Source organism: Aulostomus chinensis, chromosome 19 (genome assembly GCF_037954235.1).
Source record: "Aulostomus chinensis isolate RoL2024-O1b breed Wild chromosome 19, RoL_Achi_v1.0, whole genome shotgun sequence".
In the NCBI taxonomy this organism is placed as follows: Eukaryota; Metazoa; Chordata; class Actinopteri; order Syngnathiformes; family Aulostomidae; genus Aulostomus; species Aulostomus chinensis.
The window spans coordinates 9,144,597-9,172,198 of NC_141338.1; the positions used below are offsets into that span (position 1 = coordinate 9,144,597).

The window sequence follows — 27,602 nt, forward strand, 5'->3', positions numbered from 1 at the left end:
AGAAACTGAGAAATATGTTTTTATGTTTTTTTTTTAGAAGTCAGGTATGAATATTACAAATTGTTGTGTTTTCCCTATTTGGCACCTCCCTTCCTCTTCTGTTTTTATATTGATCATTTGTGTTTTTTCCCATGAAAGTACTTTTGTGTAACAAGAAATGCTGCACGCATATTGTGTTTAAATTGTTTTTTGTTTGAGACCAGATTTGTAGTCAATTTGTAGTCCTTCCATGATTGCTGGACAAGGGAACTGCCAACTTTCCAACTCCAACGTGATGACCTACAGTACCCTCTCACTCCATTGTCACACACACACACACACACACACACACACACACACACACACACACACACACACACAGCACTGCAGTCCAAACCAAATGGAATAGTTCTTTCATCTATTTGGAGAGATTAAATGCAGAAACCTGCACGGGGAACCCTGCTGGAGAACAGGTGGCATTGGAATGTTGTTTTTGTCCAAAGCTGCTGTTTGCCTTCATACTATTCCATGAGATATAGGCCGAGGTTTGAAAGTTAAGCTTGATTTATACTTCTGTGTTGAATCAATGCCACAACGCAGGAATGTGTAGCCACTCTAAGGTGCATCTCCCTAGAAAAGTTACTACGGGGCGACACAGACCACAACAACTGTCAGCTTCCTAACTCCTGATTTCCCCCGACTCATTTTCACACTCAAATTTCCATCCCATGTCCTCACGTCTGAGCTCTCTCCTATATGTTGAATCCATTTCAATAACTGTTTGTCCATACAAGCTCCGATTCTAAAATTGTCACACAAACACAAAAAAAAAATCCAGATTTAGGCAAGAGTTTAAGGATTTTAACTTTTTTTCCCCTACATTTCATTCCTTGTCTTTGCTGCACCTCTAGTTTGCGCCTCGCCCCTTATCTGGAGCCTTCTAGTACAATGGTGGCCCTGGAATGGATGGATGTGGAGCCTCTGATTGGCTGCAAGGTTTCTGACTACATCGTCCAGCATAAACGAGTGGAGGATCCCTCAGAGGCAGAAGTTTACACAGGTAGAGAAAATACATTTCATCCCTCTTGTGTGTCTGTTGAGCTCTGAGCACTGAAGTCAAGATTGTAGATCTTTTCCTTTCCTAGGGTTATTTTGCCATAAAAAAGAACATAATGATACCACTAGACATTGGCTTGCAGTGATTTGCTCTTGTATACTGCTGTCAAAAGTGTGAAATTAGAAATTAAAATGTTTTATAAATGTGTCTGTGCCGTGATAGCTTTGTGGCAAGGCAAGAAGTTTAGAAAGATTTTATCAGTTTTTGTGTTCTGGATGGTGAAGACGAAAGGTCAGCTATGGCGAAGAAAAATGTGACAGTGAGAAATGTCTGTTGGTGAGGGCCAACACCAAAATTGGCAGAAAATTTCAAGCAATGTCAAGATCTTTATGACAAATTAGAAGGAAACATTTGGCACCTTGTCCTGCCTCCTGCACCATCTCCCCAAGGTGTCACCCATCACTTCACGGACTGTCACCTGTTGTGTGCTTTATATGTGAAAATGTAATTTCTCAACATTGTCCCAAGCTCATTTGACAAAATTGTTACGGTTTGCTTTTTCCTCCCATGGGAATATTCTGTCTGTTGAAGAGATGAAAATGGCAATCACAATAAGAGCTGGAAAGAGTTCAAAGTCATGGATGGATAGCATAACAAAGATGTTTGATGAGTTGATTAGATTACTTGAAACGGAAGTTAAAAATGAAAGGAATGAGGTTCAAGTTTTGGTCAAGGCTTCTAGAATAAAGATGGGAGAAGGTAATTTATCAGACGGCACAAATTATGTTGACCATTGTGCTGCGTATAGGGCCAGAGACGTGGTCATGTTATGACTAGTGGGTGGGCTGAGTCAGAGGGAGGGTGATAGGAACTTAATATTATTGGTCTGGAAGGAGTTGGCTTTAGTCATTGGTAAGTATTGACAGGCCATCCATCACCCCTGGGAGGAGTGCTGATGAAGCACGGGCACCAGCAAATGGTGAGGTAGGAAGGGGCAGATGGTGTGGGTGACTCACTCTGCTATGTGCCAGTCACCACTATAAATCATGTCATCAGAACCATTGTAGTACGTCTGTCGCTCTTTATCTTATCTTGTTTACTCTCACAACTTTCTTTACGTATCAGGATGAAAGCAGAACAGAAATTTTGTGTGTATGAAATTTTGTTCATCTGGCAATGCCAGTAGACATGGAACTCTGTCAGACCGATTCTCCTTCAGTGGTTATCTGATGTATGGTGGACTGTAGAAGTGGATCTGGATCCACATTTACCACGTGTGGCTAAACTGTGCTTGACCTGAACCTACAGTTATTTGTGCGCTGAAGCCAAGCATGATACAGGCAACGCAAGCTGAAGTTCTGAGTTTACCTTAGCATGCAATTGCCTTATAGCCTCAATCACCAACACAAATGACTAAAACTTCATAAAATGGGTTGACACTGTGACAGGGGATAAATGGCTAACCACTAATTTAACTGCAGAATAAACACAACTGGAGCCAACAACTTAGAGGTGTAAAAAAATGTAATGTCCACAGCGGGTGCAGCCACGAATACACACAAGGGTGCCACATAAATGAATGTAACAGTAGGTCCATCATACTAATTATGACACTATATTTTCACTAGAAGAACTTGAAAGCATCATGTGAAGCAGCGACTCCAGCCAACCTAACTAAACCCAAACTAAAGAAATCATTTCAGAATTGTTGTCCAAACCTGGCCTGGCCTGTCTATGGTTACCATCAGGCTCAAATTTGGTGTCCAATCCTGCAATTTGATCCAATACAAACAAGCTTTGTGCTTCACCAGCACTTAAAGTGATACTTCATCCAAAAAGAGTAATTTGCCTTTCAGTGACTCACAGTTAGGTGTTTATCTGACAAAGACATACCGTATATCCCCTCCCCTTCATAACTTCTTGATGAATCTAGAATTCAGAAAACACATTTTTAGCTTGAAGCTAATGGAGACGGACTATTAATAACAGAATAACTACTCTCAAATGCATCATCCAGTCCAAGCATTTCCTCTGTGTGCAGCCATATGCTAAACAAACACTTAGATTTGAGCTAAAAACAAACTAGAACACTTCTGGTTCATTGTGACCGTGAAGAACTTTCAAATAAACACACAAGCCGGTCCCATTCAGCCACAATAACACAGAACCAAAGGTGTTACTTTTTTCTTTTTTTTTTTGTCAAATCGAAGTGTTTTTGGATTACGACACATATGACTGGATAAAGAAGACTTGGATTAAACAGAAGATATGTTTGAGTGTTTGTAAATGGACGTTTTGGATGGTTTTGCTGTTGTTAGTCTCCATTAGCGTCAAGCTAAAAATATGTGACTCGTGTTGATTCTGGAGTCACCAAGAAACAAGGAGAGAAAAACATGTTTTGAGTTCAAGAATTATTGAATATCTAATTACATTTTTTTTGGTGAAGTCATTACTTTAGTTGCACCTTTCAGTTGGTTCAGGAGGTGATGAGAGCATGTAGTACCCAGAGGGTTCCATTCCCAACTCCTCTAGAGGTAAATAGCTGTATTTATACCTCTAATTTCTCCTGATGAGCTAGCGGGCATCCCAAATATTCTTTTTGTGTAAGTATTGCTAAAAAAAAAAAAAAAAGCCTGACCACCTCACACAGCTCTTGATTTTCAAGTGTGATCCTTGACAAAGCCATGATTGTCTAGATTACCTGATGGGGCCCCCCTAAGGCTTGGGTATCCACACTCTTGTACGCTTCTGGGTGGCTTCCACTTCAACAGTCCATGTTGAAAACTTTCCTCAAAACCTCCATTGTTCTCCAAAGCAATGAGGATCCAGATTGCTGATACAAACTTGGAAAGGATTGCGGGGTTAGATTTATGAAATAATTGAGGCCTCTTAAAATGATGAGATCTTGTTCTCTGGACTCAGCAAATAAATGGCTATAGTGATGAGAAGTATAATTTTCTCACACTTACACTGACTTATTTTGAAATTATTGGATTTGTACTCGCTGTACCCGCTGCATGTTGCTTTTTTTTTTTTTTTTTTTTTAAGGATAATCTTTGAGGCACTTTCAAGGAAAATGTAAGTCTTCTTAAACCGAAAGCTGAGATAAATAACAAGTCCAGCTTATAGCCTTGCTCCCCGCTCACCTTGTGGATACAATCTAACAAACTCATCTCATGCTCTCGAGCACAATCATTCCTCTATGCTTTTTTTTCTCAGCAGTTCTCCTTTTGACTTTCACAGACAGAAAAACACACACACATTCCCCTGTGTAACCAGTCTTCTACCATTGGCCACTGAGCAGCTCTAATGGAGCAGTTTGGGGATAAATGCTTTGCTCGAGGGCATCTTGGTGGTTTTCTGGAAAGCAAGTCCTTCATTTTCCCCTGTTCATATTTTCCAAGACTGTGTGATGATTTGAACCAGTGAGCTTGTAGGCAAGCCTTCTTCTCCAACATCTAAGGGTGGGTACACACTAAAGGATTATTCGGCTGATTTACAGTAAACCATATTTGACAATCTAGACAATCATAGGGAAAAATCCCGATCCAAAGCTTAGTCAAGGCTCATACTTGGAAATAAAGAGCAGTGCGAGGTGTTTGGACTAATTTTTTCTGTGTTAAAGAGGGGATATTATGGAAAGCAAGACTTTTGGTTGGGTTTTGAAGTTAGGGATGTTATTAAGTACTGGTGTAGTACAGAGATTGTACTACTCATTTTTTATCAAGGGCGTGGGAAGTGTCCCCACCAATATTTGAGCTAGCATTATCTTGGGAGTGAAGTAAATTATTCCAGTGTGTCCTCCCAAAAGCTACATCTCCAAGACAACCAATTGCTAGCATGCTAGCATCTGAATGACTGAAAGGGAGGGTAGTAAACCTTGCAACAAACTTTTTACTCTTACTTTTCAAGTAGTTCTAAAGAGATAAGCATACTCTCCATTACTGTCATTCATGAAAAGTCATTGCACATATTTGATATTCATGTTTTGCACCCTCTATGTAGTCTTACAGGCAGGAAGCAAAGCCTGATGGCTATTTGTAACTCCAAGCTCCTGATATATATGTCAATATATACTTCATGTACCATTAAAGTCTTTGCAACCCTGTGTGAATGACTGTGTTACTGGAGGTACACATTTCAGTATATGCCAAGTGTAACAAATAGCCATCAGGCTCTTTTTCCTGTTTGTCAGACTAAATTGAGGGCTAAACTCAAGTGTTTATGATCAGATTTTTGCAATAGAACATTTCACTTATGAGGCATATTTATTATTTACCTTTCAATGGATTTCTCTCACAAGGTACAATTTGTAGCCGATATCAAATAGTACTGCTAAATTTTTATATTGACCTCTGTAGTCTTGTCAGTCCTCGATTTCACACAGCTGCAGCTCCAGGCCTCCGCGACTTTTTCCACCCTTTTTATGGTGAACTCTTTCACTCTGGCTGTCAGTTTGTGGCCCCTCAGGGTAGAATAAAACACTACTGGGGCAGTTTTGTACCTGCAGAATTTGCACCGCTGATTAGAATTAGCACAAAGAGATGATCAGTTGCACTTTCACGCACTTTGAGCTCAGGAGGGAGATGATTCACACGGAGCTGCGGTCTTAGTAATAGTCATTACTATGGTGTCCTGTTCTTGTCTGCATTCACAAATGTACCTCTGGCTGTTAACACAGAAACCTTGAAGCTTGGTGGTGATAGCAGGTGCTGCTCTCAGTATCATCAGTATCATCAGTAGCACCTGCATCCATGGGATCAACAGGCATCCACACAAGCTCAGGCAATATCCACATTCACTGCCAAGTTGAAACACTGGTGTCTTAGAGAGAGGAAAGATAAACATACAGTTACACTCAAGCCATGAGCTGATGAGTCATACATGGAGCGCACACACATTCAGCGATGTGCCCAGCAATGTGTCACTGGGCTCCCAAAGTCATATTTTGATGTCAGAGACGTCTAGACTTGAGTAGGAGAAGCAGCAATCAGGAGGTCAGTCAGGTGACAATAATAAGCTTGTTTTTTGGAGCTTGATAGTTTCCTCTCTTAAGTGGGAATCCAGATGTTTGGTACATCGGGAAAACATTGTTCCACAGCTACTCAAAGAGTCAGATTAAAGGTGCATTTGTAAATATTGTAAATTTCACAATTGCTACAAGTTGTTTTCTTATGATGTCACTGCGTCTTTACAGGTTCAAATGATTTACAACTTCAGAAACACCACACAACATCAGCAGTTATTCACAAATGTCTTCACCTTCGTGGAGATTTTTTTTTTTCCCCTCCAAAACATATGTCATCATTGCAGTTGTCACTCCTCATTAGGTGTATTTTTACTGCATAGAGTTTTTCCACAAAATGTGGGACATTTTTACCCATATTAATAAGCTAATTCAAATGATTTAGAAAGCTTCAGTTGTGACTTGTTTTTCATCAGTTTAACAGCTTCCTAAATGAATAGATGCAATCAATGAGTCCTTGGGTATCTTTGTCAGTGAATGAGGTCTTCTTCGTAGCTGAGATCCATAAACGTTGCTAATGTGACTCCCCTCCTGCTGGATGTAAACTCAGATCTGGGCTCCGGTCCTGAGCAGGGGGGAGAGTCATGACGCTGTTTGGACATCCCTTTGTTATGGTGGAGAGCGGTGTGAGCGAGAATCAGCCATCTTAACCCACTGACTGTTTGTAATGCGCATTTCTAGCAGGCATTGTTCAGTGAATAAAGCTGCACGTGTTCTGCAATAAACACGGAAAAGGTTGTGACTGCAGCGCAAGGCTCAAACAACTTCATGTCTTCACCTTCGTTCTCTTATACTCATTTTAAAAAAGGTTTCCTAAAAGTAAAGGTATAGTCAACCTATTTATTCAAATAAAAGTGAAGAAGTACAGCCTCATAAGTGCACCCTAAACTATAGTCTCGTTTTATTTGACACATTTTTTTATTGACTTTCAAAAACACACGAATGAAAACGGACAAAAAAAACAACAACAACAATAGAACGGAATATTATAAAGTTATATAATGTCAGACGTCCACCTCATCTCTGAGACAAAAACAACAAAATGGATCAGATTGAGGAATGGCTTGCCTCTGATCTGTCTGCAGTGTTTGCTGGTGCACATTTTCGTCACTCGATATCGATGCTACTACTGCTCGCCTGACTAGCCACGGACATCACATCCTTCACTACACCAGACACAGAGTGTACCAAACTCATCTCGGCTCTTCTTTTTAACATGGCAGGTGTCGTCTTCATGCTTCCTCACGTTTGGAGGACGCTGTCTTCTTCCTCCTCGTTTCTGAATTTTGGAAAGTGGCATCAATCGTTCATGAGCATGTTCCTGTCATCTTTTTATGTAATTACATGGTTTTAGGTTGTCTTGCTTCAAAACTAAGCAATAAGCCTGTTTTTAAAATGTAAGGAATAGAAAGCACAGATGTTAGTGTTTTAAAAAAAATTGGAGTAATACTACAATCAGGGTACAATGAAATTTTAAAATATTGTTTGACGTCAGATGTGTGCACTACAGCTCAGGCAACCTTTCACCTTCTCTTCCACTGCCTCTGAAAGCACTATCTTATACATTTCAGCCCCCTCGTTAACATCCCTTACTTCTCTATTAGCTCATCACTCTCCATCTTTTGTGTATCAAGAGGGCTTTAGAGTGATGGGGTCATTTTTTAGTCGCACTCTGTCCCTGTCATATCAATAGAAACCATCAGAGACAAGGCCTCTGTCTCCAATTCTCTTAGATCAGCAAATATTCTCCCTGGGGTCAGCAGTTCTTATTGTGCTTATGGACATGATTCTCTACTGGCATCCCTCAACACTCCCACCACAATCGAGGTCTGGACCTAGAATTGTATTGTCGGGAACATTCCCTCATTTTTGTACACGGATGGCAAAAACCCTCAAACAACACAACTCTTCAATTCCCATAAAGGAATGTTGGTTAATAAATTAGTGGGATTTCCAAACTTAATATCCCCCAGACCCTCCACGCAGCATCCTGAAGATAAGAAATCCCTCACTTCCTGCCACAACCACTGAATCAGAGCGTGGACCCTCACACCTTTGACCCTTAAAGCCCTTAACAGTCTATTTTGAAAACTTGCACACAGTTTTGATTCAATTAGCAAACCAGCATAAACATAGAGGGAAGCTTGCAAGTTTTCACCAGCAACAACATGAAAACTAGGACGTAGCTCTGGTAAGAGTTAGAATTAAGGGCTCTGTTTTCCTGGTGGCACATCAGCCAGCGAATGCTGCACTCTTAATGCTCGGTTTCCTGATCTTGAGACTTGCTCAGCGTGTCTGTGTGGTACTTTGGTGACAAGTGCAGAGTGCACGGTGGAAAGTTATTAGATTCATTCAAAGAAAGTAGCTTAAAGACAGTTTGATTGAACTTTGTTGTTAGATGCCTCCAACAGAAGGATGGCTGGAAACCACCTGCAAAGACACTTCCTATGAGGACCTGCAGAAAACTTGAACCAACAACAATAAGGGTGAATAGAGATACATTGCAATCAAGCATGTTGAAACAAATGCTAACAAAAAAATCCTGAAACAATGTAAAATAATACGTTACAGATTTTGTACAGTATGTTGTCTACTTTGACAACCCTTTTGAAAGACAATTGTTGGTCCAAAGACCAATGTTGTACTTTTGAGGTACCAACTATATCTTTGAAAGAACATTCTTCATGAGTGTGGGAGCAGGGAATTCAAAACTGGTTAATATTTTCTTCCCTAAGACTCAAGAGAAGTTAGGAAAGATGAGTTAACCAAAATTTGAGAGCTTTGATTATCGAAGCAGAATTTTGGGAACCTTCCAGATCCAGCCTCCTCACCGCAGCACATTCAACCACAGACCCCTCCAGAAGCCACTCCAGGCCATGCACATGCGTTTCCACATAATCACCATTAACTTTTAGAATCCCTGGAGCTTTAGTAATTGCTAATTTTCTGCCAAATTCAGAAGCACCCAAAGACATATACAGCTGCACAAGCTTTACCCTTTGTCAGAAATTATTCTCTGCCATATGTGTACAATCGTTCACGATAATTTTGTCTAAATAAGGAAAACATATTTTCCAGACACTCTGCTCAGTGCGTACATACGTCCTTTTCTCGGAGCCTGGGAGCTAGCAGAGGACAATGTCCAACCAGTCTACCCAGTGACCCCAGCATTGATGGATTTGGTCAACGCTCTAAGTCTGCATCAATTGAGTGTTTGGGGGCCGAATCAAAAATCTCAATCTTAGTTAAGATTAATAACCCTAACCCTAACCATCATAATTCCATTCTTGTTTTGGCCAACCAGAAGAATTAAGCCTGTATTTTTAAATAATATTTATTGTGTTGCAGGACAAAGAAGTTTGTTTTTTTTTAATAAAGAAAAACAAAAATTTGGAATTAAACAAAACTAAATAATTTCTAGTTTCCTCAAACTCTATTGGTGTTTTTTCTTCTACTATTCCAAGGCTGTCGGTACCAAATAATTGTTGTACCAAAACACTCCGATATATTGGCTTTTTTTGTCTCCTCTAACAAATTCTCCGACAACCAAACTTGACATTATTGCTAATATCATCAGTAAAATGCCCTCTTCGCTGGAACTTGAAGAAAAAGGAAAATGTCTTTTCAGTACTGTATTAGATCTCTGTGTCTTCTGTCCTTGAGAAAGTCTGTTATTTCCATATACACAGCCAGGATTTGCTCCTCCAAGAATGTGAAGTGACAGGTATGTGGTTTGGCAGAGTCAACTTTGCTACCTTATAACAACTGCCTGCACTGTAGTACTTCGAGAAACTCAATTCTGCCACTACCAATATGAATCATTATTCGCATGTATTAGCTACTTGCTGGAAGGATGTCTTGAAGAACTTTGAAGGGAATCTGGGAGAGTATTTTTCATTATTTTGACTTTAGATAGTATATATTTAATATAAGGCTTACAGTAGCCCACTCACAACTTACATGGTACTGTTTTTTTTTTTTTTTTATTAACAAGAAACCTCCAAAAAGCACCGTGGTATATATTGTGTTGGCAGGTTCTCCTAAGAGGCTTTCTGGTTGCATGTCTCTTTCTAATATGTCTAACATAATATTTTCATTTATTTCAATATCTGTAGCTGACCTGTTATATTGCAGAAACTGAATTAACCAATCAGCTGCCTTGATTAAGCACAATGCATGGATATTTTTAGGGTAGGTGGTCCATTGCTACGTCTGAGGCATAACTCTATTCATAAATGTTTCTTGCGTTTAAAATAATGATAAGAAATGTGATCCCTAACAACAGAATGCCATAACTTCATATTTTACACTCGCATCCAGCTGATGTTAGTTCATCACGGATGCCTTAACTGTCCGATGACTGGCCCAGCATGGCCACGTACAGGGAGGCAGGCCTCCACAGGTTGGCCAGTTGTTCAGAAGAAGTTCGGCTTTTGGGAAGCCATTAAGAGTATAAAAGACTTTTATCAGACAGAGGATAAAATAGAAGCTGAAAAAGGGCTGGTGTAAGATAATTCACAATACAAACATGAATCATGCAGAGCGACTGTGGTCCAGTCCCCAAATAAAAAAACATGGTTTAAAATGGTTATAATAGATCCCTTTAAATCCAGCTTTTGATCACAAGGGGGGAACTCTGCCATTATACGCAACATCAAGGCCTGGAGAATAGAGGGGTGTCATCATAGGGGTGCTTTCAATGTCTGTTTAACTGTGGATCTCGTTGCAGGACACCCCACATCCATGACGTAGTACCACACACACATACACACACACACACACACACATACTCAGGGCAGGTCCATAGAGAGGCTGTTAGCTCAGAACAATCGACCCGTCCTTGCAGCAAAGTTGAAGGTGGGAACACTGTGACGTTACACAGTCATCTGCTTGCATAAAACTAAACCACTAAGACAGACATAGAAAGAGAGAGCGAGAGAGGAATGAGTACAGTACGGGCTAATATTTCTGATAGGGGTTTTCTGAGAAATTTGGAGTCAATGATATATAAACCCCTTTCTGTGAGTTCATCAAAGTCAAGCTCTATATTAGTTAGCATGTGACACCCACCAACTCCCCAGTGGAGGGTCTCTTTTGCATAACATGCATACTGTCTTTGTTACCCAAACTAACAGGTGTTGGGGTATTGCAGACCAGGGCCAGCACTCATGAAGCCTGGGCCTGAAGTAAAATGCCTTCAACTGACCCCTGCTTCTATTCCAACTGAAGTAAAAACTGACCCGTTAGAAGATGTGGAATACTCAGCGTGTCGTCCTTGGGTCTATGATCTTTCATGGGTACAACCCAGATTTGTGCATATCAGCATCATCTGCAATAGGCAGCTTTGAAACTGGAGGATCGAGAGTCACGGTGGTTTCATGGCATGTAAAACATTCCACACGTGACATTTTTGTAGAATTCCAAAGGAACACGTCCAAATCTTACAAAAATCCCTGCACATTCTTCCAGTGCTGGCTTTTCTGGAGCAATGAATGGCCATATTCTGTAAATTAAAATTCTCAAGTAGTCCAGCCAGCGATGTCAGGATCGGTTCGGAAGTGGTGGCTGGGGCATCCGGCTTTGGATAGTGTCAAATCAACTCCCTATTATTGATACATATACACAACTCCTGTGAGCAAAGAAAGCCATTTCAGCTGACAGAGGCTCAAAGATGCAGGAAGCAGTAGTCTTCCCCTGCACATAGAGCATACGGGGTTGAATCTGATGGACTCTGTCCAGTGCTGGAGATTCAGGGGCCTGAGACGCTCGTGTGTCTCCTACTGAGATGTCCCACTGTGGACATGAAGGTGTCCTTAAATAACAACTTAAAATATTTTCCTTATGGAGCATGTGAAAACAAATTGAAGGACATTCCCACCAACCTTCCTGACTTGGCAGTTCCACTTTATCACCATGAAACTCTGAAAGTGGAGGGACAAAAGTTGTAGCCCTGTCTAACCCTTTTCTACAAACTTCTCAGAATAACAGGCTTTTAAGTTGTCCATTCGATGAAGCATTTTGAGATGCTGTTATCCTAACTAAAGTGGCAAACTAAGCAACAGCAATGACCCACCATGCTAGTTTGATGCCTCAGCCTGTCTTATTTAAGTGATTTAATTACCCTTCAGACAAAGCCATTTTACAGTGGTAAAGGGATATATCCTTCAGCAACGTTCCTTAGAATGAAGTGAAATTATTTCATGTTTCAGGCATCTAATCAAAAACTGCAAACTCTTTCTGAACCCACAAAAATGGGTCCAAATATTATATTCCACCAGCCAACATTTTGACTGAAGGCCCCCTCGGCCACACCATCACTTGACCAGGGGACAAAATTCCCAGTCAACCCCCACACTCAGATACTGTTGCAAACACTTGCGAGATCTGGTCCTGAGCACACGGAAAAAAATCCCACCACTGCTGGTGTCATGTGCGCGGACGGAGCAGGCAGAGAGGGATCACCTGTTTCTGCCAGGCCAATGTATGAGCTGTTGATGTGAGGTTTTTGGAGATCACACTTAATCGTCTGGTAATGAATAAGAAGCAGATGCGAAGGTGAGTTACGATGACATATATGCTGATCCACATTGGCAGATAAATTATGGTGCTTCACAGCATGTAACTGTGACGGTTGTTTTAGGGCACCACGTGAAGCGGAAGGAAAATAATCATCAGCTGTGTTCAGTTCATTTTCTTACTCTTTGTTTTCCAATAAATTGCACAAAGGTCAAATGAAACGCTGACTGCCTGCAAATATGACATGACCAAACTGATCAATAAGAAAGTTGCATCGGTTTTTGTATCCATTACGTTTCATACTGTTGGGACATCTACTTCCCCTCCCTCAGGGTTTTGGATTTATATGTAAATTCTTTTTACAAAGCTCATCTCCGGTGATTTCTGTCTCATCAGTGATGGAAATGCTCAAATGGGGCTTCCACAGGCCTCTAGATGGCACACCAAGTCAGAGGCAGCAGCATTCACACAGAAGCCAGTTACATGCTGATGTGTTAGTGTCAGACTCAGCATTCTTCCACAGTAATAGATCAAACCAGCTGTGATATGCAAGATGATATTGACCATATCAGATGATCTTAAGACATACGATAAGAGCATTAAAATGCTACACAACCTCTTGAGGGAAATTTGATATCTGCAATAACATTTGACAAAGCAAACACAAATTAGTAAATGCATTTTTTTTTGTGTGGAAAAAAACTATTGTTTGCTGACATTGAAGGTGTGTCCTTGTAATCTATTTTTCAAAGCTACAATCAGATTTCAAATATGGCCTTCTATAGGAATCGGCTGTATTGATTGGTAACAAGATGAATATGAAGAAGCCAAGTGGGTTTGGACTTAAATTTGAATCATCTGCGATATAATACACTTCTAAAATATCTATTTTGAAAAATTGAGAACACTTTGCATCATGGTTGTGGTTGCATATCATCTTGCAGCAGTTGTATTTTGACTGTATTGGAGAAAAAAAAAACATTGTTAAAAGTGTCATAAATGTGAAATAAAAGCTTTAACTACATACCATGATGACATTTCTACAATCCCTCTGTTGTTATGCCAGCTGCTAATTTGGGTGTTGTGTCCTTAATTCGCACCTATGCTGAGGTGACACTTTTTTGTGAACGTGCTCATCAGCGTAGCACTGTGCTTCCCACTACTCTCACACAAAGTGCACATGTACAATGCTAATTAAAAACCTGTGAGTCTCTCTGCATTGCATCACAAGTGTATGACACCTGAATTTCTGACAACTGAGGGTGAAGTAGAGGAGAGGAGGTTTATAAAGATTGGCTGGAATGATGATGTGACAAGAGATTTTATAAAAATGTAAAAATACAAACAGGAATAAAAAAAAAACAGGCTCAGAAAAGATAAAACAGAGAGGAGAGGGAAAAAAAACAGATCAAATAAAGACTAGAGGAAGAGGGAAGCAGGCGGCAACAGAACTGAGGTTTACTCAGAAATGATGTCACCTCATCCTGGCACCGTTGGACCGAGAAATAGATTAGCCATTTGATCTTTGCCCTTATTTTAGCTCCGGGTTCCTCCTCCGACTCAGCCAGCCGGTTTATTGAGACACATGTCGTGTGGATGTTCCTCTGCTTTACTCTCCTCCTCTGTCACATACCTCTCTACTTCCCTCATGTCCCGCTTTCTTCTGCCATCAGGTTCAGTGGTATCCCACTCCCCTGTTTATGTAAGAGCTCCATTATTGGTTGAGACCAAGAATGCCCCCCAATGCGTCGATAAGCCCTCATTCAAAGCGATTGAATTATATGGAGATAACCGGTGTCCTTGAGCATGGGTGCAGATAACAGATTGGAGTGACACAGCTGACTCTCTTTGTTTTGTTAATTAAAGATGACCTCATCGCTAAAAATGGATGCTGTGCACCTCCTCGTCACGAGCCTCGCCATCAGCAGATTGCAGATTGCAGGCGGGGGGCCAAGGGCTTTCTGCATTCCCTTTCCCTTTTTTTGCTTTCTTTCCCATTTTGCCTCTTCACACACACATTGTTGGTCTCTCTCTCTCTCTCTCTCTCTCTCTCTCTCTGTGCCTTAGGTCTAGACTTCCTGATTTAATGCTTCATCTCTCCATCTCTCAATAACAACCACCCTCCCTCAGTCCCCCTCATGTAGACATATACAGACACGTGTGTCCAAGTAATCTGTAAGTCATATTAATGCATTTGTGTTTGACATGTAACTGAGAAGCGATTGGTCATGGACACGGATCCTCACTGCCTTCGATTTCATTCGTCATAGAGTGTTGTGGTGAATGTTGTTCTCATCAGTTATTGTGATACTGATGAAGTGCTACGAAGCATGGGCACAACTTATAATGCTTTGGACTAAGTGTTGATGTTTTTGTTTTCTTTACCAGCTATAAATCAATTCCAAATGCATTTAAGCATGAAATGGAGATCGATTGATCTCATGTTGCTCATTTTACTCATGATGGATTTGGAGTCTGTATTAATATCCAGGAAAGCAGTATCAACGATGCCCAGTTCTGTATAGAAGCTTTATGATAACGCTGCCACAAACCAGCCAGAAATCTAATAATAAGAGCATAAAATCCTTACTCTCTTCTCAGTGTCTTGTCTCAGTCTGCATCTGTTAAATAGTGTTTTTGTAGTCATGTTAACTTATGTGGCTGTGGCTGTAGACATATTTGTGATGCTATCCAAAGTCACGCAAGAAATATTTTGACTCTTTTTCTTTTTTTCGCAACACAGTAGAGTCCTCATCATCGTCATTTTTGGATTACTTTGTTGCTTCATCTTAAAAAGTTTTTGTTTTTTAAAATTTTAGCAATTTGCTGAAGATACAACACATAACTCACACATTTTCAAATACAGTCCCACATAATTTTCAAACATTTCAACATTGCCATGTGGCTCGCAAAGACAAATCTACAAAGCTCACATTCACGTGAATCAACCTCTTAATACATCAGTAACCCTAAACCATCAAACTTATTAACTTGAGCAATACCATGAAAAACTCTGCAGAGTCCATATCTCCACCAGTCCCAGATAGCAATGAATATTTGTCCTAAACAGGGACTGCACCGGTTCCATAACTGAGCCATAAGTGTCCAAGATTAGCCCCGAATGTGCTGCTATTAGAGAAGGCCAGTTCTAAAACAATACCGTGATTCGTTATAGTAAACGGTTCTGCCCTTCAAATGAAATGGCTTTTTCCTTGGCCCATTTGGCCCCTTTGGCCCAGGGGGTCTCCTCTCTCCAGGAAATACATGGGGGGGGGGGGGGGTGCTCTTACATGCTGGTCACATTGTCAGAAACCTGCCACTATTGCATGTCTCCTCTGGTACCACAGAATCAGATGTAGGCATAAGTGTTCTAAGGTACAGGACAGCTGTGGGGGATAGTAGCTCCCATCAACCAGTAACACAGGCAGCATCACATGAGGCTCAAACCAATGGCCTGTTAACACTGACAGGTCTATTCTTAGTGCTAAGTACTGACCCAGGGGGAGACAGAGCCACAGTAAAAGGAGCCGGGGGCAGACAGACCGCACACGGGCCAGCCACATCAAAATGGTGGACATGGACCTAGGGAGCCATTTGTCTGTGACAAACCACCACACCAGAACCAATTTCTTTGCTATGCAGAAAGTTTAGGGTATTCCATTATCACACAGTATGTTACAAGATTGTCAGAGACAGTGTGCCGCAGAGTTCTGGAGAAGAACCCAGAAATGTCCAACACAAAGAATTTGAGTAACAGCCCAGACATTGATCACGCTGAAACAGCACTCTGTATTATACTAAACTGACACAGTCCTGGAAGGCTTTACACGAACAGATCCACCCTTACCCAGCATTTCTGCATGTCACCAAGATACAAAATACAATACTAAATACAGTAAACTGGGATTTTCTATTACTGGAAAAAGGCCCAATTTAAGGTCAGTGATACACTGTAAACAATTATGACTACGAACAGTGTAAGTTGAGAATCAGGGTACATCCTTTCTGGAACTATGAACTATTGAATTACTCCAGCTATGGCTATATATTATCTATTATATATTATCTTTGAAATATAAATATTTTAGTCAAGAATTGCTCAAAACATCATACAGATATTATGTTTAAAGATATAGAGATTGAAATTGGTGTGTACCACTTTATGCATTGTATAAAGAATGATGGAATTATGATGAAACTAGTATTAAGAATTGCTTGATATGTACGTTGTCATGGCACCTGTGCAGGAGGGCTGCTTGTCCGTGTCTTAGTCTTGATTTTCCTCGGGATGAAAAAAAGTACTATCTGGTCTGGTCTAATCTAATCCAATCTAATTATGTTGCATGTGGAAAACATAGTTTCCCATTGTACCAATCTCCGTTTGACTATCATTGAGGAGATGCTTCAGTAGCATCAGTCGCCTCATTGAGCAGGATTATATGGTTTTCCAGTGCAGCAGCACCCTCTGCTGACACAAGTGGTAAACTACAGGATGCTGGTGCATTTATTTCCGCCTATTTGAGCCCTCTCTAGCGTTAAGAACCACAATATTCTTTGGCTTTATACATAAATATCTTTTACATTTCTGTGCTGGGAATTCCGGGCTATCCCCTCGTACCTGCAAGTAGCTATATAACCTGTGAGGAGTTTCCTAAATTTCCAGAGAAAAAATAAATAATTGTGTAGCTTTGTGTGCTTGGATTCTGGATGCAGAGTCTGGAGTGCATGGCAGCAGTGCAGATCCCATGGTTACCAGTTTAACAATGGGGGGGGGGGGGGGGGGGCGTACTAAACTACAATGCCTTGGTACCATCTGTTGTTAATACAAAACAGCAAGGCTGCCACTTCTTTTCTGTTCACTCTCACTTATTCCTGTTGGCTTGAACCATCTCCAGACTGTTGATGGCGGTGACCCTGCCAGTCTCTTATGGATGTGGTACCGTAGTACCCTTTTTTGGGGGATTTTAGCGGCACAGTCACTAAACCCTGTCCATTCTTTCTTTCACATAACATTGGACTAGGGATCCACAATCAATGTGCCACCTTGATTAATACGATGGTCGGTTTCTGTTATGTGGACCCCGCTTTCTTCCCTCATCCCTTAGTTCCTCTTCATTTCCTCATACTGTCGGTGGTATGTCTGTTGTTGTGGTCACCAAGAAATTCACTTCCGGATGGCCCAAAATCTGAGTCGTTGCGTGCACTAATTGGTAAGACCATACCAGGCCATCCAATTTTATTTCTCTTTATTGCTGACTCACAGGACTACAAGTAAGAGTATAGTATGCGTGTCCAACACTATAATGCAAATATGCAGTTGTTGTAAAAAAGCATTCTGAGAATGAAAAAAGTAACGCAACATCCTAACTGCCTGTATATAGTATTCTTAACTAAGCTACTGTAGGTTAAAATTTTAGAGTGGGGGAAAAAAAGAAAAAAGTAGACCAGCTAAAGCAAACTCCTATTTTGTTCTTCACCACTGTAGATGCAACATGGTGGGCTCCATGCAACAAGACGTGGCCCCTATATAAAGAGCTATAAAGGACTATTTTTAGTTTCAGTCGATTACACCAAAATGACAACATAGTGATGTTACACTGTAGTTCACTGCTGCCAATGATCATCCTAAATTCTACACAATGTTCCTTTAATCTATGACTTCATTCCTTCATTTAACCCTCCTATAATATCATAAGACCACAAGGCTGCAGCAGCATTATTGTAGTGTCTATGACTGACAGGTTGACAGTGAAATCAAACACCAAATGTGTCCCAAGGGATGATCAAGTAATTAATTAAGAATTGTTTGGCATTACATTTGCTTAAAAGGTTTACTGTATTTGCATACAGACCCATGTGTTACTTCTAGCATCGGATATCTTATCTTTGATTATAACATGGGCACAGTAAAAACTCAATTATTATTAGCTGAAGGGAAGTGGATTCATTTCAGATAAATGTCTGCCTAAAGCTCTGAAGTAATATTCTTGCAAATTCAAGATTTATTAAGGTGTTACGTGTCCTATTGGATTAAGTACTGCTCAACAACAAGGGCTGATTTGTCAGTACATTCAGTTTATGTTCAGTATGATACTGCTATGAGACATGTTTTCTAGGGGAAAGCAACAAGAACTTTTGCATCCTTTTCCATTACCTTCATTGGTGCCAATGAAATGACAGATTTCATTTTCAGTTTGCATTTTCAATAAATGCCAATTGTAACATTTGTAATTAGTACATACATGAGTATCATCTTGGATATTTATAACAGTTAAATGGTAAAGTAACTCTCTATAGGAAAGAAATTCCAGCTTACATGTGGTGGGTTGTCTGGAGCATTTGAGCAGTACCAAGCACAGGCCCCAAGAGCATCCAGTCCAAATTTGGTTTATATAGAAACAATTTCACAGTTTGTAGTTTGTATTTGGTCCAAAAGGGAAGAAAAATTCTTGAGGTTGTCAGCTTTCAGTTCTTTGTGCAAGACAAAAAGGAAAAGGGTGTACCTCCTCTCTCAAAGTCAAACTCGACCCAAAACGAATGCTGCTATGCATGAGCACAGAATACGCCTAGGACACTGAGTTAGACATGACAGCCTTGTGCAAAAACAAGGAAGAAAAGTGAAAATAGGAGTTGATTAATGAGTCTACTAAACCCACTGATGCAATAACACTGTCAAACGTAGCTGCAACCTAAAGCCGGATTGTTAAATTGTATATTGACAATACTAAAGTAAATCATAAAATGAGGAAGTGAAACTATATCTGTGGATTAATAAAGTTACTTAAAGTCCAGCAATTGGAGCAGCAGGCTTTTTCATATATATTTAACCTTGGGTTAAAGAAAAAAAACAATCAGAGAACGAGGAGGAAACAGTGGTTGGATAGTTTGCACAGTAATGGTGGACTGCTTCCAGAGCCGGTCAGATCAAGGATAGCCTACTGTAGATTTTTGTAGAACTTTTTCTTGCATATCATTAAGTAAGTCAGACATACCAAAAAGTGATTCCAGTCTGCCGACTGATGTGGAATGGATTGTCACAAGAAAGCGGAATGTACAGTGATGATGTTTGGTGACATGGGCTCTGACCTTGTCGCTCTCCACAAAGAAGCACAGAACTCAGCACAGCAGAGACTGTGGACCACTGGCACTACATTGTCCCAGGGGAAAGCTAGACTCTGAGCCTAGAGGTGGAAGGTAGAGTTTGGAAATGAAGGTCAGAAGCAGCTTCAGAAGAGTGCGCTGATGATTAAAAGTTTGGCTGTGATATATATTTTTACCTAGTCTTGGTGTTGCAGGATTACATGTGGGACAACATGAGGAGTCTACCATATGCACAACAACATTTGATATGCTACTGCATACAAGATTACATGAGTCGCCCTCCATATAATTACCACATGCAGGACTACTTCAGTCCGACATCCAGATATTGCATGTTAGTCCAGTTTGATCAGTTGACCTTGATGACTCTTTGAAAGAAAAAAATGGCGCATTAGTGATTTGTCTTTGTCTTTGGAATTACTTGGAGAGCGATATCTTATAAATCTTATTTAAAAGCTTCCTAAATTATTGTGACACCTGGTAAAAGCCTCAGCTGAGCAAGACTGGTGAGGATCCTTGTTGACAGGTGAAAACAAGTATGCTGACAGCTCAGTATGCATATCGGAAAAGATACATGGCACTCTCCAGTCTTCATGACCTGCTATGAAGTGTTGAACTGTATTGCAATAGCACAGGGGTAGATTCAGTCAACATGTCCATAGGGGGATATGAAGAAAACGCTTAAAAACACGATACTGTCAAAACAAGCGCATAATTCCAATCTCTGTCTCTTTTCCCACTCTTATTTTAGCCCTCTCGCTCACAAACCATGAAAAAAGAATGTGCTTAAAAGTAAGTTACATATCTTTCTGCCAGTACAATGCCTCAGCAGGGTTGTCCAAAGGGATATCCTTCATACCTGAATAGAAAAATTTGGACAATTATATGTAAATCGGCCTGGTCGGAGAAATCTGTTTTCCGCAGTGCTTTGTGTTTACCTCTAAATGAATGCCATAACTAAATCCCAGCACCTCAGTAACACACTTTAATGATTTCTTTCTACCATTTTACATTTAATTTCTGCCATAGGTGGCATTATGTGAGATTCCAAGGCAGCATATATTTACATGTGTAGTATCAAATGTGTTAGAGTGTGTATGTGTGTGAGTGTGCAGGAGAGAGAAAGGAAAGGAAGGAAGAAAGAAAGGAGGAAGGTGACGTGTAGGCTCTGTGTGGGGAGTGGAGGGTTGAGTGCTGACAGTTTAACAGAACAGGCCCCCTGGCAGGGTTGGCAGCCTACAGGAAATATAAAGCTCGTAATTTGTTTGTTAATATGAAACTTGTGCTTTGTTTGTTTAAAATGAATCCACTACGCAATTGACTGGGATGATAGTAGACAGACAGAGGAAGGGGTTGTGAAACAAAAGGGTGAAATGGGGTACTTTCAGGATAAAGAGAAACATGGTTTGAATAGAGCAGTACATATTCTAGTACAAACAGGAATATATCCATGTAGTCCTGCATTATTTCTTATTTGCTAATTCAGCATACTGTAGAACATATGTAAAAGTACTTAATAGTGTAAGCTGAAACCTAATTTCAGGAGACAGACCCGATTTTGTTTTATTATGATGTGACTCTAAATTTAGTCAACAAACTGATATATTGAAAACAGAATATGCATTTTTACATTCAATTAAATTTTACAACTCATATGGAGAATGATTTTTAAAGCATTTGGCACCAGTATCCCTGCGAAACATGTTTTATATGTATTTTTATAACAGAGTATAAAACATTTTCAGAACAGCATTTTTTTGTAAATCAAACAGGATCACAATTATGATCAAAGAAATAGACTCTTTAATCTTTCTCTTTTCAATTAAAATTATTTTTTGTTTAAATTTGACACGACAAACCACACACAATTAGACTGTATTCCACAAAACAATATTATATAATGACTTGTAAAATACAAGGGTAATCTTTCTAATCAAGAGGCAAATCATGCAAACTGCAAAGCGAATAACAGCAGATGGACTTGCATGCTAGTAATGGTCATTTATACCTCTATTGTGGTGCTAGAAAGAGCTTTTCCCAAGGAAACTTTAAGTCTTCCATGGTCTATATGGAGCTGACACCTTAGATGAGGCAGTGAATGAAACAGTGGCTTACTACAGTGTGTGTTTTCCCCCTCTCCCCCCTCAAATTTCCTCTTTGAGCGGGAAAAAAAACCTTACGCGTGAACCCACTGACCTTGAGGATTAACAAATTCTCTCTCTCTCTTTCTCTCTCTCTCTCTCTCTCTCTCTCATAAACACACAAGTTTACTTAGGTCACTTTTGGGGTATTTACATAGACTTACACTCATTTCCTTTAGACTTACCTTAACCACCACTTCCCTAACCCTAACCTCAACTACTGACCCAAAAATCCAATTGGGGACATGACTTTTGTCCCCAATTAACTGGTCTAGAGTCTGCTTTGTGTCCCTGAAAACAGCTTAAGTCTCACACACACACACACACACACACACACACACACACACACACACACACACACACACACACACTCTGCTAATGGCTGAGGCAATTACATTTTGCCTGAATTCAGCAGTGTGATTCAAATCGTATCAGGGATAACAGTATACACAAGCCAGACAAAATGCTTTGTGTGCACTTGTCTCCACATCCAGCCACAGGAGGTTAACTTAGGTGAATGTATCATTAGCTGCATGCAGGATGATGTGCGTATATTGTGGTCTATGTGTAAGTGTGTGTATTGTAAAATATGTCCTTTGTGCATGCATGTGTTAGTTTATAGTCTGTGGCAACTTTCTGTTCATTATTTGTAATTGCCCCTTTCCTGCCTACAGATCCTATTGCACCCTATGCTGCCTTGAATTTCCTTTCCCGTGCCCAACCCCTCTTTTTTTCTTTTGTGTTTTTGTTATTTGCCAAGAGAGGGGGTTTCCTTGTCTTCTTAGATAATTTGGGTCAGTCTGGGTCAGGGACTGTTACTGTTGTAGGCCTGAGAAACCCTTCAAGACATTGTATATGATATTGGTCTGTACAAATAAACTTGATTTAGCCGCAATTACATCATAGTTATGAGGCCAGTGTGTGTGTTTGAATTAGAGCGTTTCTCTCTGTATGCTGTCCGTCAGCTCGTCTTGTCATGTTCCCATGATTTGCTATTATTTGTTCCTCTCTCTGCTTACTAAAAAGGTCACCTGGCATTTACCATGAGGTTTTAATCGCCATGTAAGCTGGAGAACACGCAAAATGGCTTTTACCGTAATAGAATTTCTGGGGCCTTAATTTTTGCCATCTGTGTGCTGTTTTAGCTTTGGTATTGACAGAAATGTTGAAGGACCGCAGGCCTACCATTGAGGAACCCCTTGGAAGGGTAAAACATAAATGCAGCTTCTGGGTGGGTTTTAACATCTACAGTTAATTATGTGATTTTGAGTGTCATTAACTAATTCTACAAAAGTATGCATGCAGTTAAAGCTACCACATAGGCGGCAGTCAATCATACTTCCTCAGGAGAAATAGGCAAACTTGTACGGACATACCACACTTGTGAGCCATTGGATGACTTTAACACTCAGTCTAGCATGTTGGACATAGTTTCATTTTCTATGTGTGACCCAAGGTGCAAGTTTAACTTCTTTCTCCACCATTCAAGAAACTGGCTAACTAGCAGCTTGCACACGCTAAACTCAGATGAGGAGAAGCTAAATACCAGCTAGCTAGAACAAGCTTATCTCCAGCTAGCACAAGCTAAACACTGGTTTGGACACACTAAACGCTGGCTTACACAAGCTAAACCCTGGCTAGGACAAGTTAACATCCGATAAGCACAAGCTAAATGCTGGCTAGTAAAAGCTAACCACTATTATGAACAAGCTAGATGCTCGCTTGCACTAGCTGTATACCAGCTAGTACAAGCTAAATGCAGGGTAGCATAAGCAAACCACTGAGCTTGTTCCCTACCTGTCAAACGGAAAGCAGGCCCAATCTGCATCATTCTTAATCCCAGTTTCCCCTTCAGAGCTGGAAAGTGGATGAAAGCCAAACTGACATTAACTTTCATTCTGGAACAAGTTTTAGCCACTTGCTGTTTCACCTCATGACGATGATTATGATGATTATGATGATTTTTATTTCGTAGTAGAGTATCTTGTTTGTGTGGGAATGTAAACACAATGTAAAAGCTGTCTAAGTGTGTATGGTTTTGAGGTTTAAAAAAAATCTCAATAATGCACTGGTCATACACGTAGCCTTGGCAGCAATGGCACCCGTTAACATAAGCTTCCAAGTTGCATGTGCCTCCTTCAAACAAATGACTACTTCTTTGTTCTGAGCACATTTTCTATCATCTCCAGGATGCTGTTAGTCTCCAGTCTTCACCTGTGTTCTTTTTCTTATCCCATCCCCTTCTTCACTCCCTCAAACACACACACACACACACACACACACACACACACACACACACACACACACACACACTCCACTCATGTATCCCTCACCTCTCCTCGCCTGAGATAGTGATAGTGAATGAAAACAGGTACTGGTACTCATCTCCTCTGTGGCCTCTCAAACACAGGGAGGGACAAGGTGTTATATAAGGGAAACCAGAACTAGACCAAATCCAGGGATCTGTTTAAAAATGATAAAGTATAGAAGTGAAGCATGTATTCATTAAGTGCATTAAATGGAAAGGCAGCATTGTGAAACAGATTTGTTCTTCAGATCATTGTGTTTCAGGGTGCTTTATTACATTGCTGGAAAATCTCCTTTCCCTACTTCAGCAAACCATGTACAGAAGACATATGCTGTGAAAGTCTGAAATGAAGGCTTCAAAAGATTAACTTTTATCACATGGGGTAGCAAAAATGTTATTAGATTTCTACTTTCTTTGATTCTTGCAAAAAGACCTTTTTATAATAGGCCAAATGAGTGCCTTTGTCTAAGTGCGGATGATGGTACACTATGTACCTCTAGTGTGCGCCTGCATACTAGTCTGATATTTATGTAATTACATAACACTTTATAGCTTTCAGATGGCTCTGTTTAAAGATGGTTTGACCCATGGTATGTGCGGATTTTCTAGGTAAGGGTATATGTTTTTTAGAAGAACGAAAACACACTGTGTTCTCCTGCTGAGTCCTTAAATTGATAATTATACAGTAAGCTACTCGAGAGCCACTGAGGACTTACTCGGTTCAACATTTGCCTTTTGTTTAGTCTGCAGATGGATCAACGTTATTTAAGCATTTCCTCCTGCTGTCAGGGACAAAAGTGGTCAATTCACACTTTACATTTAATGTCCAATTATGACACTTTGCCTCGTGTCACTAAGTTAAACTATAGCCCCAAGCTTCTCATCATGTTTGCTTCGTGGAGACATATTACATTCCTAGTTCTGTTAGTAATCATGGATATTGGTTTTGGACCCAAACCAATATGGAACAGCTTTACAAATTGGCTACATTATAAACACTGTGATTACCACATTTCATAATTGCATATTCAAGGATTTGAGTTCCTAATAAATCATCAATGAAACACACATTTTCTCCAACTGTTTCTTTTTAGTTTTGACCATAAATGATAGCGGCAAACAAACAGTAATTTATTTCCCCCTTTATCTCAAACGCTGTGGCCTATGTTATCATTACCAACTTCAATCAAACATTTAAAACTCCATAACTGGAAATATACTGGCTTGATTCCAGACATTCACTCCATCTGGGCAAACAGCTGCCCCTCTACGGAGTTATGGTACAATGCAATGCCCAGTTAACTGTCTATAAGGTCCCGTAAATAGATCATATAAAAGAAATAAAGGAAAGAGAAGTGTGGGTTTGGCATAACTCTGATGTGAATACAACTGAAGACTCTCGTGCTAAGCATGAATGCAGAAACCCAACAGCAGAACTCCGGTTGCCATAGCATACCATCCTCCCGATGGTCCAATTGCATTTCTTTTGTATTTGTCCATAGACTTAGAATGACAATGACAGAAAATAAAAAGAGAAGTTGTGAGCCAGTAAAGATCAATATCTAGCCTCTTTTTGCGAGAGGTTAAATGGGGCAAACTCTCGAAGCAACATGAATTAGTTGTCCTGCTAATGGATTTATGCAGGTCAAGAGTATGTGATAATCACATACATTAACTCCCACCCACTTACAAGTAGTTGTTACTGATCTGCAGCCACGCAGGAGCTCCTTCATTTATTCTGATTATCAAGACATGCATTCATGTCATCATTCCTCCGCGTCCTCTCACTGTCTTTTTCCTTCCTTCTTTCATCCTGTCTTTTTTTCTTACCCTCTCCATCTTTTTTACTCCACTTTTATCCGCAGCCGTTTTGCTCTACTTTTAGAACTTTGAAGATATTTGACATTCCTCACATAGTTACTTGCTACTAAAAGTGAGAGACCCTTAATGAAAACAGGACAAATCAGGTCAGCAGTGGTTCTCAAATAGATCATTAAACAATTATTTCTGTGGATGATTAAGTGGTCTGCTAGGAATAATTATTGTTAGCTTACTTAGGTTAGGAATACACTCATTTAATTTCATTAATTTAACAGGACAACACACATTAATCAACATTTCTGTAAATGTGCCACTGTTAGCACGCTGGCTAATTTTCAACTGTAGACATGAGATGTTCTGAAACCAATAAAAATTACAGGGAAAGTTTTGCAGTGCTTATAGTTTCCAGACAGTTGAACAACTCAGTGGCGTTAACTGGCCTGCATATTAAGCTGCGGTGAACATCACATTCGAGGTGGGTTCAGCAATGTTGTGCAGATGGAACTAACCTACACAAACGGTGGAGATATTCAAAAATGTCTAGTTGTGCAGCGGCCTGTTGTATAAAGGCCACTGGTTTGGTTCCTTGTATTTACAACTGGGAAGAAAAATGGGAGGAAAATGCAAACAATGTAATCGTAAGCAATTAATCAACCTGTTTCAGGAAACCCAGCAGAAACCAAGTAACGTGGTTTGTATTAGGTCATTTCAAGTGTGGTTTAGCTCACTAAAAAGCTTTGAAATTGGAATATTTGGCTTTGTTATAAGTATTTTGAAAGAAAAAAAAAAAGGCCTGTCTTGTGCTTGAATGAAGCATTGATTTAACCAATACCACAGCTACAATATTAAAAGTCTAACACAGAACAGGTGGCATCAATGAAAGACAGACATAAATTAATAAAAAACAACTGTCAGAAAGAACAAAATAAACACTTTGAAGGCAACAAATTTGCATGCCAATCTTTCCCACAAAGAATAATGTTGACAAACTGAAATGGTGGGAAGATTATTAAAATACCGGTTCAGCATTAGAAGACGTTGCATTTGCTCTCATGGCAGATTAGGAAAATGGAACATTAATATACTTTTAAGTGGAATTTTGTATTGGATTTGACCTTACACTGAAATTGACAATTATGTAAATTGTCAGGATGACATTCCTGGTGACAAGCCAATATAATCCGTCAACAAAAAAAAAAATGTTTTGGAAGACTTTGATTACCAGTGTCGTAAACAAAGTATACCGACCGCCTTGAGGTTTGAGAAAGTTGAGAAAAGTAGTGTGTGATAGTGATAGTTGTCGTAATAAGGTAGAAAAATTAGAATTTTAAGTATAAACATCCGCATCCATGAGGGAACGGTCCAACTTTATGAATAAAACATGACTTAACTACAGAATAAATTAATCCAATTTGTGTTTTAGAAAGGTGAAACCTTTGAAAGACCAACCTTGTAACACTACAGGAATATGTTTGAGGGGGAAACCTCCTATACACAGAACTCATTCTGTGGAAAGGTCAAATCATTCATTCGTGCAGTTCTTTTTCCTCTCTTCTCAGACTTTTCTTACCATCCCCTTGTGCCCTACTGGCCAGACTTACTCCCTGTGTTTACAAGTTGGCGCGTGTATCATAAGCTAAAACTTAGCTGCCC

At 40.0% G+C, this 27,602-nt stretch overlaps 1 protein-coding gene across 3 annotated transcripts in view; it reads left to right on the forward strand.

Moving 5' to 3' along the window:
* astn2 (astrotactin 2) overlaps nt 1-27,602 on the forward strand; it is a 285,748-nt gene that overhangs the window by 241,583 nt on the left and 16,563 nt on the right. For all 3 annotated transcript variants that reach the window (XM_086186408.1, XM_086186406.1, XM_086186407.1), the window contains exon 19: nt 891-1,039. In XM_086186408.1, coding sequence (XP_086042534.1) covers nt 891-1,039 — 149 coding nt within the window. The remainder of the gene's footprint in view (nt 1-890; nt 1,040-27,602) is intronic.